Below are 16,421 nucleotides of genomic sequence, written 5' to 3' on the forward strand. Positions count from 1 at the left end.
CATCCAGTGGAGAGCGTGCCCATTCTAATAGTTGTCAGTACAGGTCCCCGCAGTTCACCCTTCCCAGCTTACCCACGTCCAGTAGCTCCTCTAGCATTGTGTATCTCAGGGACCGTGGGAATGCTGTCACTCTTTGCAAGTTCTTAACCTATGGGTGTCGAAGTCCGCCAGGAACCCGCCGGGTCCCGCCTCCCCACCTGCATGGAGCTGATGCTCTCCATGACCTCTCCCAGCCCCCTCCTCTATCATTCCCGACAACTGGAAAGTCCAGTCCATCGAGGAACTGTTTCATCACCGAGTCCCCATTGGGGGGTTCAGAGGTAGAAGGCCTTGAACATTTGGTTGACAATTTTTGGTTTGGCTACCAGTCCGTCTCCATGATCCTTCACCTGCATTATTTCTTTTCTGGCTACCTGCTTTCTCAGCTAGTGAGCCAGCAGGCGGCTAGCCTTATCCCTGTGTTCGTAGAAAGTCCCCCGTGTCTGGCAGAGTTGGTGCGCTGCCTTCCTGGTGGAGAGCAGATTAAAGTCCATTTGCAGCTTTTTCCGCTCCGCCAGGTGCTCTACAGTTAGAGCCTCAGAGTATCTTCTGTCAACCTCCGGAATAGCCACCGCCTCTTTCCTGTCTCTGGGTGCCTTATAGGCGATAATTTCTCCTCTAATCATAGTCTTCAGCACCTCTCAGATCGTGGAGGGCGCGACCTCCTCGTTCCGTTGTTAGTGATATATTCATCTAATAGCCTGTAGTGTTTTCTGGCAGAAGACCTCATCATCCAAGAGGGTCATGTCCAACCTCCGTGTGGGGTATTGGACATGGCCTGACCCAAACTTCACATCCATATAGTGTAGAGCATGGTTGGAGATTACAAGCACGGAGTGCTCCTCTCTGACTATCTCTGGTAGTAATGATTTCCCACTACAAAGAAATCAATATGGGTATAGACCTTGTGTACTTGTGAGAAGAAATAAAATTCCCTCTCACCTGGTGCATAAACCGTATGGGTCCACAGCCCTCATCTGTTCCATAAATGTTCCCAGTTCTCCAGCCATGCCTGCCGTTTTCCCCGTTCAGGGTTTGACCTGTTCATCAGTGGGTCCTGTCCACAGCTCGAGAGCACCCCCCTCGTCATTTTGTTCCCCTGCGGATTTGTTTCCTCCCCACTTGCTGGCCCCCTACATCCCATGGCCACCCCTCTCATACCCCCCTTTTGTTTACCCCTCTGTTTTCCCTCCCAATGTTGTGCCTCCCACACCCCCTGCTAAACGCCCTCTCCCTGGTGGAAGATGCACCACACACACACACACACACACACACACACACACACACACACACACCCCCCCCCCCCCCCCTCACTCATACCTCCTGGTGCTAGCTTTCCCACTCGTGTGATAGACACTAACCTGGAGTCCGTCTGCCCCTCTTATGCCCGTTCTGTTGGTACCTCCTCCTCATCCTCTCCTGTGCTCTGCTGCACTCACCCCACCTTTCTACAAACTGGTACCCCTATTCATAATGAGGCGATGACGTTCCGTACAATTGTCCATTGGTTCTTCTTTGCCTCCTCTGTGCTTTCTTTATCACTGTCTCCTTTGCTGTCTATCGAGACCAGTCTTTTGGATGGACTCGTCCCCTTCTGCAGGGGCAGTGAAGTAATGTTCCTTGCTTAATGTATGTTACGCAGAGCCTGGCTGGGTACAGCATCCCAAATTTAATTTTGATTTTGTGCAGGGTTAATTTTGCCGTAAGTTCTGCCCTGTGCTTTGCCAGGTCCACCCCAATATCCTGGTAGACTCTGATGTTGTGTTCCTCCCAGTTGCAAGCCTTCATTTGTCTGGCCCAGGGAAGGATCCTTTTCTGGTCTTGGTATTTGTGCGGCTTGGCTATGACCCTCTCGGCTGCTCCCCTGCCTTCAGTTTTCGCCGGAGCGACCTGTGAGCCCTGACGATCTCTAGCGGCTTGGGGAAACCGTCTCTCCACCACTAGGTTATCCAGCATTTGGCCCCATAGTCGGTCGGGTCCCTGCCCTCGATTCCCTCTGCCAGGCCCACTATTCTGATGTTCGTCTGCCTCAATTCGTTCTCTTGGTCCTCCACCTTCCCTTTCAGACTCCCCAGGGTTGTCACAAACCTCTTAATTTCGGCCTCCGGGGCAATAATTCGGTCGCTCTAGTCAGTCGAGGCTTTCTCCAGCTCCTTTATCGTGCTTCCATAGGTCTCCAATCTCTTTCCCATCCTGTCGAGCCGCCTCCGCCACTGCCACCTTACTGCTGCCTTTATTCCAGCCTTGATATCGTCTCATCTCCTTCAGTTCCCTGATGAGGAACGTCTTCCATCCATCACCTGGCGGGGGGATTAGTTTATCGGGTCGCTGGTCTCCCTCTCTCTGAAGTAGCCAGGGACCCCTTGCCTCATGGGTCTGCTGATCCACTTGCTCGCCGCTCCTGACTCTTTTCAGCAGTTTTTGGCATCTCTCCAGCCTCTTGATCTGCTGCTTCCTGGCATCCGTGCTGTATTTCTTGTTGTTAAGGGTGAGGGGATGTTTTAGTCCGGTTTTGTGGGGTAAATTCAGCTCAAAGTGTCTATTATTCCGTCTTTCAGAGGAGAGCCACGTGATATGTGACAACTCAGTACATCCCCATCACCGGATGTTAGAGATAGATAGGTTCTTGATTCATAGAATTTACAGTGCAGAAGGAGGCCATTCGGCCCATCGAGTCTGCATCGGCTCTTGGAAAGAGCACCCTAGCCAAGGTCAACACCTCCACCCTATCCCCATAACCCAGTAACCCCACCCAACACCAAGGGCAATTTTGGACACTAAGGGCAATTTATCATGGCCAATCCACCTAACCTGCACATCTTTGGACTGTGGGAGGAAACCGGAGCACCCGGAGGAAACCCACGCACACACTGGGAGGATGTGCAGACTCCGCACAGACAGTGACCCAAGCCGGAATCGAACCTAGTACCCTGGAGCTGTGAAGCGATTGTGCTATCCACAATGCTACCGTGCTGCCCACAATGCTACCGTGCTGCCTTCATAAGGGTATCAGTGGTTATGGGGAGAAGACAGGAAAATAGGGTTGAGAAACACGTCAGCCATGATTGAGTGGCAAAGCAGATTCAATGAGCCGAATGGTCTTTTTCTGCTCCTATAGCTTATGGCCATATGGAAATCCTTAGTGGGTAGTGTGGTTCCAGCTGGACAAGGACCAAAAACAGTCAATTTTCAAGTGTGGTATTTGACACAGTTTCATAGAATCCCTATCGTGCAGACGGAGGCCATTCGGTCATACGAGTCTACAGCGATCCTCTGAAAGAGCACTCTACCTAGGCCCACTCCCCCACTCTATCCCTGTGGCCCCATCTAACCTTTTGAACACTAAGGGACAATTTTGAATGGCCAATCCACTTAACCTACGCATCTTTGGACTGTGGGAAAAGCAGAGCAGCTGGTGGAAACCCAGGCAGACACAGGGAGATTGTGCAAACCTGACACAGGCAGTCACCCAAGGCTGGAATTGAACCTGGGTCCTTGGTGCTGTGAGGCAACAGTGCTAACCACTGTGTCACTGTGCCGCCTCGGTCTGAGCTGATTAAATGCACAATTATCCAAGGGGACCCAAAGGTTTAGGTCTGTAAATTGGAACCCCTGGACAGTAAATGTATCTGGATAGGGGCAGAAGGGGAGAGGTGAGAGTGCACTCTGATGGGCTTAAAAAAAACTGCTGACAAGTGTAGATTTTACAACAGCTTGAATGAGATACTTGAACAATATGATGGGTCTCTAATTTAACTAACGCAACATTTTTGATTGTGAAGAATGGTTACTAAAATACATAAATTTTACCAGTTATTGATTAACTCACTATAATAATGTGTTTCTTGCTTCGTGTTACATACTCACTTTACTGACCCACCTCAAACTTTTAAAAAAGTGTGGATGTTCTATCCACAGTGCAATATAGTAAGAATATGTGCATCGCAGAAACAAATTTCACTGCATATTTAAATTTAATCATTAGAATAGAGCCAGTTTGACTCAGCCAAAAATGAAAATTACATTGTGTTGTCAATATTAGCAAATATTAGCTTCCTGGCTATTTTAATCTAAGAATTATTCTGTTTAACATAAACTGGTTAACATCTCATAGAATCATAGAATTCCAACAGTGCAGAAGCAGGCCATTTGGCCCATTGAGTCTGCACCGGCCCTTGGAATGAGCACCTTACTTCAGCCCACGCCTCCACCCTATCCTCGTAACCCAGTATTCCCACCTAACGTTTTGGACACTCAGGGGCAATTTAGCACGGCCAATCCACCTAACCTACACATCAGTGGGCAGCACGGTAGCATGGTGGTTAGCATAAATGCTTCACAGCTCCAGGGTCCCAGGTTCGATTCCCGGCTGGGTCACTGTCTGTGCGGAGTCTGCACGTCCTCCCCGTGTGTGCGTGGGTTTCCTCCGGGTGCTCCGGTTTCCTCCCACAGTCCAAAGATGTGCGGGTTAGGTTGATTGGCTATGCTAAATTGCCCTTAGTGTCCTAAATAATAAGGTTAATGGGGGGGGGGGGGGGGGGGGTTGTTGGGTTACGTGGATAGGTTGACTTGAGTAGGGTGATCATTGCTCTGCACAACATTGAGGGCCGAAGGGCCTGTTCTGTGCTGTACTGTTCTATCTATCTATCTATCTTTAGACTGTGGGAGGAAATCGGAGCACCCGGAGGAAACCCTCGCAGACACAGAGAGAATGTGCAAACTCCACATGGACATTCATCCAAGGCTGGAATTGAACCTGGGACCTTGGAACTGTGAGGCAGCAGTGTTAACCACTGTGCCACCATACCACATCTGAGTTTAAGTAGTGGGCAGAAAATCATGTCATGCAAATGTGGACAGTATTTGTCCGTAAATTCTGATCAGTAGTTTCAGGTTGTTACCTGATTTTTTTTTTTTTTAATTTAGATTACCCAATTATTTTTTCCAATTAAGGGGCAATTTAGCGTGGCCAATCAACCTACTCTGCACATTTTTGGGTTGTGGGGGCGAAACCCACGCAGACACGGGGAGAATGTGCAAACTCCAGGGTTGTTACATGATTAATTTTTTTTCTGATTTGATTTTTCTAGGTATAAAATATATCAACTTTGTGCATGCACTAGTAAGACCATCCCCTTTAAGCAGTTGTATTTGTTTTCTTTTTGCAAGCTGAAGTAGTTGAGGATACAGTCAAGTTGAAACTGGCACTGAAGGTGGCTCGTGAGGACCTCAAAGCATTGCAAGTGGAGCTAAATGCAATGAAGGCAGAATATGGGGATGTGGTTCCAAGAAGGGATTTTGAGGCTTTGGATAAAAACTATAATGAACTAACTGAAAAGGTATGTTTGCATTTATGTTTGCCATATTTAAAGTGTAACCTGCAAACATTCGCTATGTTTTTGATTTGATTATGTGTCATAAAATCTTTATATCATATGAGCAGTGTCAGAAAAATGCCACCGTGCTGCTCTTCGGAGGGGGTGACAGCAATGTAGTCGTCAGATGGCTTGCCCGCCCTGTGCCCTATTGAGATTCTTAAGCAGCCGGATAAAAGACTCATCCTATCGCATCCACTATTTTACCCCCCAACAGAGTAGGTCCATCCCACATTGGAAGCCCAGGAGCTTAATAATAATATAATAATCTAATAATCTTTATTGTCACAAGTAGGCTTATATTAAATCTGCAATGAAGTTACTGTTAAAAGTTCCTAGTCGCCACATTCCAGCGCCTGTTCGGGTACATGGAGGGAGAATTCAAAATGTCCAAATTACCTAACAGCATATCTTTCAGGACTTGTGGGAGGAAACCGGAGCACCCGGAGAAAACCCACGCAGACACTGGCAGAACGTGCAGACTCCACACAGACAGTGACCCAAGCCGGGAATCAAACCTGGGAACCTGGCGCTGTGAAACAACAGTGCTACCCAATTTAGCTGTGCAGGCTAGTGATTGGCAAGCTGGGGGACCCCCCACCCCGCTTTAGTGATAACCTCCATTGGGGACTTCCTGTAATCCAATTGGCCTGCAGCTCTTGTGGTATCATCATACATGAGGTAATGTATGGGTTAATGAAATGTGTACAGGCAGCTGTCATGATATATATATTGACTGGGATGTAAAGGGTTAACAAGTTAATGATAATCATTCATACCACTAGAGGGAACCACAGAACAGTCATATATATCATGTGACTTGGAGATTCTGGGATGAGAAAGTGATAAGAAGATTAGAGAGTAAAAGGATTAGATAGTGAGGTGAGAGAGAGAGAGCAGTTCTATACTTTTGTAAGTTAGAGACATCATAGTTTTACATATCCTTCTCAGTTTTATATAGGGCAGCACAGTAGCACAAGTGGATAGCACTGTGGCTTCACAGCGCCAGGGTCCCAGTTTCTATTCCCCCGGGTCACTGTCTGTGCGGAGTCTGCACGTTCTCCCTGTGTCTGCGTGGGTTTCCTCCGGGTGCTCCGGTTTCCTCCCACAGTCCAAAGAAGTGCGGGTTAGATAGATAGAACAGTACAGCACAGAACAGACCCTTCGGCCCTCGATGTTGTGCCGAGCAATGATCACCCTACTCAAACCCACGTATCCACCCTATACCCGCAACCCAACAACTCCCCCCCCCTTAACCTTACTATAAGGACACTACGGGAAATTTAGCATGGCCAATCCACCTAACCCGCACATCTTTGGACTGTGGGAGGAAACCGGGTTAGATGGATTGGCCATGATAAATTGCCCTAAGTGACCAAAAAGGTTAGGAGGGGTTATTGGGTTACGGGGATAGGGTGGAAGTGAGGGTTTAAGTGGGTCGGTGCAGACTCGATGGGCCGAATGGCCTCCTTCTGCACTGTATATTGTATATAATAACCTTAACTTTAGGAAAGTGAACAAATCTTAGTAGTGTAAATACATTTCTAGTTTTGTTTGTTAACAAATCTTTGCGTTCTTTATTCAACACTACGTATCAGAGCCATCCAGGTAAAGCAGAATAGAGAACATAACAACAGCCACTAGAGGGTAGAATCCTAGCATTGTGTAAGGGATGACGGGAAGAAGGTTGGAGTAGGTGGTAGGAGCAAGAGCTGGCTAGGAGTACTGAAGATAGTGAGAAAGCAAGAATGTAATTAATGAGTTATTAGATGAGAATAGTTTTTGTGTGTTTATCAACTGTTACTTCTTGGGGATAAGTGTTGAATCCAATTGTAGTGTTAAATAAATAGTTTTGTCAGTTTATAAGACTCGTTCTCTGGTCAACACTACACATCGGAACCATCTGGTTAGAGCAAGGCAGAGAAGAACACATGGTACCAGGAGTTTTTCCCTAAAAACTAGAATCAGTAGATTCGCAGACACCATAAAACAAGAAGCAAGACGATTGAACGATGCAATCAAACCTACTTTTAAAAGAACATCTGGGAAGCAAGATGGAAACTCTGCAGAATCCGGATCATCTGCGAACAGACAGTAAATTGTGGAAAAACTGGGCGTTCTTCAAACAGCAGTTTGAACTTTTTCTTTATGTCTCCTCGCTTGTTCATGCCTCAGAACAAAGGAAACTAGCACTCTCCTTAAAAATGGCTGGATGGCTGGCTGAAAAACTGTGTAACGTATTCTATTTTGAGAATGAGGATGAGAAAAATCAGTTTCAAATTGTCTTGGAAAAATTTGATGAGTATTGTAGGCTTCCAACAGAGGAAAAGCCAAGTAAATGACTGCCAAAGCAAAAAAATGTAATGCGCGAAGATTCTGTTAAAATGACCCGTGCGAGTACAGCAACTGAAAATAGATGTGAAGAAACGATGCATCAGGAAATTGGCGCGAAAATTCTCGGGTCCGTTGATGCTGTGGCGCATCTTAAAAGCCGCGTGCTGGAAGTGAAGGCCAGTTTGTGCAAGCGCATCTGAAGAAAATGTGTGGTGGGCAGAATGGTGGCGCAGTGGTTAGCATTGCTGCATACGGCGCTGAGGACCCGGGTTCGAATCCCAGCCCTGGATCACTGCCCGTGTGGAGTTTTCACATTCTCCCCGTGTCTGTGTGGGTTTCACCCCCACAACCCAAAAGATGTGCAGGATAGGTGGATTGGCCACGCTAAATTACCCCTTAATTGGAAAAATAAAATGGGTACTCCAAATTTATAAAAAAAAAAGAAAAAGAAAATGTGTTGTTCGGACTTTGAACGTTCTGCGCATGCGGGGACCATATTAAAAGAAGACGCAATTCGGGAGATGACCGTTCTGCGCAAGCGCACAAAGTTGCGCATGCGCATATGAATAAAGAGCGCACGCCAGCCGAGGATCGTTTTGCGCACGCGCACTGAAAGTGTGCACATGACATCACTAGCATGATGATGTCAGGATGTTGTAGCTCCGCCCCCTTAAAGGGACAGTACCCAGCAATGGGAAGAACCGGTTTGAAGTGCAGAAAACTGAGTGAATCACCTCCAGCAGCAGAACAACAGTTTTGCACTAGTGTTAGCATGACAGTATACAGCATGGAAAAAGCAGTTGGTCCAGGAAATGAAGAATCTTACACTGATTACAGGAAGATCAGGATGTCCACAGAGAAGAAAAAGAGATGGATAACTCAACCAAAGACAGCGAACACAAGCAGTTCGAAGAAGAGTACAGCTTCCTGGTAGCGACAGTCACTGAGGTTGCTCTAAAGGATTTGGGTGAGGAATCCACTACAAACAAAAGATTAGTCAAAGAGGGACTAAAAAGCTCAATCTGAATGGCATAGTAACAGCATTTAGCATTGATAGGGGTGCCCAAGCGAATATGATTTTGCGGAATTCATTGCTGCAAGAAAGTAAGACACCGACCATGGGGAAGTCTAGATGTCGACTGGTGGACTACAATGGGAACACGGTCATCTCGGAAGGTACATGTCTGTTGGTGAGCCGTGGAGACATTGAAACGCCTCTAGACTTTGAGGTGGTCAAGGATGAGCGGATATCGGTAGTAGGTATGCAAGCTTGTACAGCTTTGTATCTGGTCCGGACAGCATATGAGATGGATACAGTGACACATCAAGAAGAAGAAGACAAGGAAAGCCTAGCATGTTTATTTGAAGAGCCAGCAGAAGAAGACTGGGAAAGTCTAACCGCTGTAGGTTGCAGCAGAGATACCAATGAGGAATCAGATGATGAGCAACGTGAAGAGGACCAGGAAGGTCGAGACACGTTATTTGCAACTAGTGAAGTAGCGACCGCTAGTAGCATTCAAGTTGTACAGGATTGTAGAAAGGCGCTTTCGGTTCTGGGGCGTTGAGATCCTTGTCGACATGAGAACTAAGTGGCGGATGAAGCGTATGCACAGGCTGAAGCGGAAAAGATGAAAGACGAGGCGAGGTCGAGGTGAAAACTGCTGAAGGTGCAGTATTTTAAAAATAAATTTAGAGTACCCAATTCATTTTTTCCAATTAAGGGGCAATTTAGCGTGGCCAATTCACCTACCCTGCACATCTTTGTGTTGTGCGGGCGAAACACATGCAGACATGGGGAGAAAGTGCAAACTCCACACGGACAGTGGCCCAGAGCCGGGATCGAACCTGGGACCTCGGCACCATGAGGGCCTAGTGCTAACCCACTATGCCACCGTGCTGCCCCTCTGAAGATGCAGTATTGACCAGGCTTTGTTGAATCTTGCATGGCAAATGGACACTGACGCTTCTGTTTTTACATCTTTATCCAAGACCCAACAATATTGAGGCACCTTGAATGCTGGTCATAGAATTTTCATAGAATTTACAGTGCAGAAGGAGGCCATTCAGCCCATCGAGTCTGCACTGGCTCCTGGAAAGAGCACCCTATCCAAGGTTAACACCTCCACCCTATCCCCATAACCCAGTAACCCCACCCAACACTAAGGGCAATTTTGGACACTAAGGGCAATTTATCATGGCCAATCCACCTAACCTGCACATCTTTGGACTGTGGGAGGAAACCGGAGCACCCAGAGGAAACATACGCAAACACGGGGAGGATGTGCAGACTTCCGCACAGACAGTGACCCATTCCGGAATCGAACCTGGGACCCTGGAGCTGTTAAGCGATTGTGCTATCCACAATGCTACCGTCCTGTACATTGATCTGTTGTGGTACTGTGCCTTCATGTACAGTCGTTTTGAAATAAAATGGGAAAACTGTAAAAAAAAAGGATTGTAGAAAGGCTGATGGTAGTAATGCTACAGTGAACAGAACAGTCACTGGAGAGCACAGCAATGAAAAACCGCCGACAAGGAGATGAAGACTTCATGGACAAGTTGGTTCCAGACGTGGAATACCAAGAGTTTGAGCATACACTTGAACATCCGACAGGAACTGATGCTACAGAGCGTGATGATACATCAGAGAATCCTGAGGGCACGGATGGTAGACAAGTTGAATTTGAATTGATAAGGCATCCAGGCACTGATCCTGAGCGCACCAAGAATGGTTCGGGTACCACAGAAAATACTCAAAGGTACGACAGTGATACCACTGGACAATTCGATAACACCTGGTACTTGCATGGCATAACATGCAGTTCTGCTTGACAGCAAGACAAGGAACTGCAGCACAGTGTGTGCAACAGAACTACCATTCAAAGTAGAACAGACTCTTGCGTGTGTTCACAAGGCCAAGTTCAAGAATAATAGCAACAATGTCAGGAAGAACAGGACAGCCAAGAAACAACAATATTTCAATGGTCGGGAAGTGGTGATTCTTGCTGTTCAACTTGGTACCAAACAGGTTTGAAAGACACAGGAAACACGAAAGCAACATCGCAAGCACAGAACGAGACCAACTCAGACTCCGAACGTGGTTCAACCATTCGAACATTTGACTTATGGGATTGATGATTGGTTGTTGATGTGACCATTACCGCAGTGACGACTGAGTGCTTAATCAAGGTTATGGACTGTAAAAAGTTTGAACAGTTTAAAAGAAAAAATTGTTCGCCACTACTCAAACACTTGTAATAACAAGACATTAATTTTGCTGTATTTGTTATTAACAATCACCATTTATCTTAAAGACGGGAATTAGAAACATAAGGGTTAATAGGTTATGTAGTCATTGACACTGCATGTCTGATTAATACTGCATGCTATATGGATGTAAGACTGGCTGCAGGATATAAGTTGGACAACCTTGATTTTTAAAACAACAGATTTCACCTTTACTTTTACTGTATTCAGTAAAAAGCCAACATGGCTGCATTCAATGCTTAGCCATTTCTGGAGAGAGAAGACTTCTCTGCGAATGCCGGGCAAAAGGGTTATTTTGAAGACAGGTCTAAGGGTAGTTTTAAAAGTAAAAGCTAACCAGGCTGAAATTATTGAAACATTGGCTCGACACTTCCACCTCGAGGAGGAAAAAAGATGATCCCGATTGCTGTTTGGTTGAGTTATCCAGAATTCAACAACAAAAAGAAACAACTGGATTTCGGAAAAAAAGTAAATCGTGAATTGGAGTCGAATAGTCAAAAATTTGAATTTAGAAAAAGAAGAGCCGTAAGAAAGAGAAATGCAAAAGCTTGAACTTGAACTCCAAAGAGAAACTGAAACAAGGTAAATTAGGATATTTGAACTTGTCAGAGAAAGACTTTGATAATGCTGACGGGGGTGCAGGAATATTTGATGACACAGATTTAATACCATTTTTTTGATTTTGTAAGGAGTATTCATTTAGTACCTAAATTCAGTATGTAAGGAATTGAAATGTATTTTGTGTCATTTTAGAAAATTGCTACAAAGCTATAATGGCCAAAATGAAATTGGGTGATCTTACCTCAGAGTGTGTTGGTGGGGAAGACGTTAGAGGTATATTCCATACTTTCAGATAAACAGTTAAGTGACTTTGAAAGGGTTAAAGCTGCCATTCTCAATGTCTATGAATCAGAGGCTCATAGCAGAAATGTGAAAATTTAATGAAGGAACAACGGCAGACGTGTGGAATTTGCTAGAGAAAATGAGTTGACATTTGATCGGTGGTATAGGCACATGTAAAAGATTATGATCAACTCAAAATTAGCCATGAAAAACAAAGCTCAAAATTCTGGAATGCTACATCAGACCAATTTTGGCATATCAAACTGAGTGTTGGGCGATCAATGAAGCAATGCAAAGAAGAATTGAGGTTGCAGAGTTGTGGTTATTGGACAAGTCACATGAATGAAAAGGTGCAAGTAAAGTCTGAGTGGAAAAAAAACTCTGCTGAATAAGATCAGGAAAAGACTTGGAATTTATTGGGCACTTAATAAGAAATCATGATTTAGAAAATCTAATGTGCTAGGAAATATCAATGGTAAAAGTGACCATGGTAAACCAAGATCAGTGTTTCTAAGGAGTCTTGCAAACTGGCTGAACATACCAGTGGAGAGCTGCACATCTCCAGACCAAGATTAACATGGAGGTCCAAGGTCACAAACAGTCTCTTTGGGCAAGGTACCTGTAGAAAGAGAGGTAGGTCAACTGAGAGAAGTGTTGCTAATGGAAGAAGTTAAGAACAGTGCTACTTTTGGAACAAGGTCCCACTTGGAATGTGATTCTAAGATAAGAACAGCTGCGATAATGGATGACGATTACAAAATGTCTCTCAAGCATATTAGCAGTAAGCCTTTATTTCAAAACCCACAGTAAACCTGAAGTGATAACGGGATCTAATAATGAATAGCAGTATTATAGTCAAAGCATATTTGTCCAACACCAACACAATGCTACCCGTCAGCTTGTTGTGCATTCAAGGGACTCAGATTTGAAAAGTGCTGTAAAGCTGCTCATTCAATGACAGTCTGAGTCCTCCCTGCATTTGCTGCTGATAGGCTCGCTCCTTGGTGAACCCATCAGCAGCAAATGCAAAGAGAGAAACCAACCTGTGATTGGATGAGCAGCAAAGTGGTGGAAGGTAAGATATGATGGTAGATTCCAGGACCTGGAGCCCGAGGCACCTTGAGTAGCAGGACATGAGGCAGCCTGAGCAGGGCGCAGGTAGGCTGGAGCGGTGTCTACACAAGCCAAAGTGAAGCGCAAAGCAATCAGAGCAGAGCCCATTGACGTCTGAAGTGACTGGAGGAGACTGTGTCAGAGAGAGCATATGAGAGGGTTAAATGGTGCGGAAGAGAGCATGTGAAGATGTGGGTGAGCGAAAGTGAGAGGTGATGGGGGAGAGTGAGGGGCTGGGTGATCGAGGATGCATAAGCGATGGGGAGCGAAGGTGAATGTGGGGATGGGGCAGCGGGCGTAAATTAGGGGATGGGGCGAGAGCGTGAGGGGGTATGGCAGAGAGTGTGAAGGGCTGGGGTGAGAGAGCGTTAATGGTGGGGGGAGTGAGAGAGACTGAGGGGTGGGGGGGAGAGCGTGATGGGGTGGGGAGCGAGAGCTTGAGGGGATGGGGCAGCGAGAGCGTGAGGGGGTGGGAGAGCAAGAGCATGAGGTAGTGGTGGGGAGAGTGTGTGAGAGAGTGGGAGGAGAGAGTGTGTGTAAGGGGGTGGAGAGGAGAGAGTGTGTAAGGGGATGGGAAGGCGAGAGTGTGTGAGGGGGAGTGTGTGAGGGTGAGGACAGAGTGTGTGAGGGGATGGGGAAGAGAGCGTGACAGGGTGGGAGGAGAGTGTGTGAGGGGGTGGGGGGGGCGTGTGAGGGGTGTGATGCACTATCAATTACGACGAGACGAGAGTAGAGTGTAATCGAGGCTTTATGAAGCAGAGATGTGTAGCCTCCTGCAGCTGCTGCCGAAATGGCTGCAGCTCGGTGAGCACACACATTTATACTCCGCCTACTGGGCGGAGCCAGCAGGCAGCGATCTACCCCCGTATTTGTAGTACAGGAGCCTTACCGTACTACATCTCATATGTGATGTATACAAGTGGTGACTACCACATTCACCCCCTGTTAAAAAGAGTCCAGTAAGGGTGGTGGAAAACTATTTACACGTATTTTAAGGTTAACATTTTGGGGAAAGTTCACAAATTCAGCCGATCGGGTGCCTTGATCCTCCGTTGTGAGCAGCGCAGTCCCGGTGGCGACGCAGGTGTTGGCTCGGTTGCCAGTGACTCCGGGAGCGTGTAGACTTCATCTTCATCCCCGGGTGGGACCAAGGGGAGGACGGATCATCCTGTAGCAGGGGTTGTGGTGCGGTGCGCCGAGAGGAGGAAGGATGGCGCCGGGGGGGGGGGGGGGGGGGGGGGGGGGGAATGGGGAACCTGCTGGTGCCAGGTCCCTGAGGGAGACTGTGTCTAGGCGGCCGTCGATGTATGCCACGTAGGCGTACTGCGGGTTTGCATGGAGTAGCTGTACCCCCTCGACCAACGGGTCCACCTTGTGGAGCCGCACGTGCTTGCAGAGAAAAAAAGAAAAGAAAATCGCTTATTGTCACGAGTAGGCTTCAATGAAGTTACTGTGAAAAGCCCCTAGTCGCCACATTCCGGCGCCTGTCCGGGGAGGCTGGTACGGGAATCGAACCGTGCTGCTGGCCTGCTTGGTCTGCTTTAAAAGCCAGCGATTTAGCCGAGTGAGCTAAACCAGCCCCTAGAGCCCCTAAAGGCAATGCCCTTGCTGAGCAGGTACTGACGCAGCTCATCATTCATCAAGGAGGATCCCCGGTCGCTGTGGATGTAGGCGGGGAAACCGAACAGGGCGAAGATGGTGTTGAGTGCTTTGATGACTGTGGCAGACGTCATGTTGGGGCATGGGACAGCTAAGGGGAATCTGGAGTATTCGTCGACCACGTTAAGGAAGTCCGTGTTTCGGTCAGTGGAGGAGAGGGGCCCTTTGAAATCCATGCTGAGGCGTTCAAAGGGGCGGGAGGCCTTCACTAGAGGTGCTCGATCTGGCCGGTAGAAGTGCGGTTTGCACTCCGCAAGACCTGGCGGTCTCTGGTGATAGCCCTGACCTCCTCAATGGAGTAGGGCAGATTGCCGGCCTTTATGAAGTGAAAGAACTGGGTGACCCCTGGGTGACAGAGAACGTCGTGTAGGGTCCGGAGTCGGTCCACTTGTACGCTGGCACATGTACCTCGTGATAGGGCATCGGGGAGCTCATTGAGCTTACCGGGGCGATGCAAAACCTCGTAATTGTAGGTGGAGAGCTCGATCCTCCACCTCAAGATTTTATCATTTTTGATCTTGCCCCGCTGTGTGTTACTGAACATGAAGGCAACCGACCGTTGGTCAGTGAGGAGAGTGAATCTCCTGCCGGCAAGGTAATGCCTCCAATGCCGCACAGCTTCTACGATGGCTTGGGCATCCTTCTTGATGGAGGAGTGCCGAATTTCAGAGGTATGGAGGGTGTGTGAAAAGAATGCCATGGGCCTGCCTGCCTGGTTGAGGGTGGCAGCCAGAGCAACGTCTGATACATTGCTCTCGACGTGGAAGGGGAGCATCTCGTCGACCGCGTGCATGACGGCCTTGGCGATGTCGGCCTTGATATGGTTGAAGGCCTAGTGAGCCTCGGCCGTCAGGGGGAAAGCAGTGGAGTGAATGAGTGGGCGGACCTTGTCCGCATTGTGAGGGGGTGGGGAGGAGAGAGTTGCTGCCGAAATGGCTGCAGCTCAGTGAGCACACACATTTATACTCCGCCTACTGGGCGGAGCCAGCAGGCAGGGATCTACCCCAGTACCTGTAGTACAGGAGCCTTCCCGCATTACATCACGAATGTGATGTATAGAACAGTGGTGACTACCACAGGATGGAGAGGAGAGAGTGTGTGAGGGAGTGGGGGAGAGTGGGGGAGAGTGAGGGGGTGGAGAAGAGAGAGTATGTGTGAGGGTGGGGGTAGTGTGTGTGAGGGGGTGGAGAGGAGACTGTGTGTGAGTGGGTGAGGTCTCCCAGGAACGGCCAGCGAATCCTGGACTTTAGGTGAATCCGGCGTCTGTGTATTTAAGTGAGCAATTATGCAAATTTAAATATTCAGATCTGGTTCACGCCCCAGTCGGGCACGAAGAGGTCACTGAATCGCATCCATTGTCTTTGTGTCAGCTCTCTGCAATAGCAACTCAGCTAGTCTCACTCCTCAACCTTTTCCCTGTAGCCCTCTAACCTTTTTTCTCTGCAGATAATGACCCAGTTCCCTTTCGGAAACTGTAATTTAATCTGCACCACACGCTCAGACAGTGTATTCCAGCTCAAAACCAATTGTTGCGTAAAAATATTTTTCTTCATGTCACCTCTGGTTCTTTTGTTAATCACCTTGGGGTTCTCGTCCTTCTGCCGATGAGAACAGTTATTCCCCTTCATGCTATGTCAACTCCTCATGATTTTGAACATGTTTAACAAATCTCCTCTCAAGCCACCTTCTCCAAAGCAAACAGCGCCAGCTTCTCCAATCTCTCCACATAACTGAAGTCTCTCATCTATGTAACAAGTCTCTTATTCTAGGAACCATTCTCGTAAATATTTT

At 47.5% G+C, this 16,421-nt stretch overlaps 1 protein-coding gene across 4 annotated transcripts in view; it reads left to right on the forward strand.

Moving 5' to 3' along the window:
* tsnaxip1 (translin-associated factor X interacting protein 1) overlaps nucleotides 1-16,421 on the forward strand; it is a 131,539-nt gene that overhangs the window by 51,638 nt on the left and 63,480 nt on the right. For all 4 annotated transcript variants that reach the window (XM_038806803.1, XM_038806802.1, XM_038806805.1 and 1 more), the window contains one exon: nucleotides 5,209-5,378. In XM_038806803.1, coding sequence (XP_038662731.1) covers nucleotides 5,209-5,378 — 170 coding nt within the window. The remainder of the gene's footprint in view (nucleotides 1-5,208; nucleotides 5,379-16,421) is intronic.

Source organism: Scyliorhinus canicula, chromosome 9, assembly GCF_902713615.1.
Source record: "Scyliorhinus canicula chromosome 9, sScyCan1.1, whole genome shotgun sequence".
In the NCBI taxonomy this organism is placed as follows: Eukaryota; Metazoa; Chordata; class Chondrichthyes; order Carcharhiniformes; family Scyliorhinidae; genus Scyliorhinus; species Scyliorhinus canicula.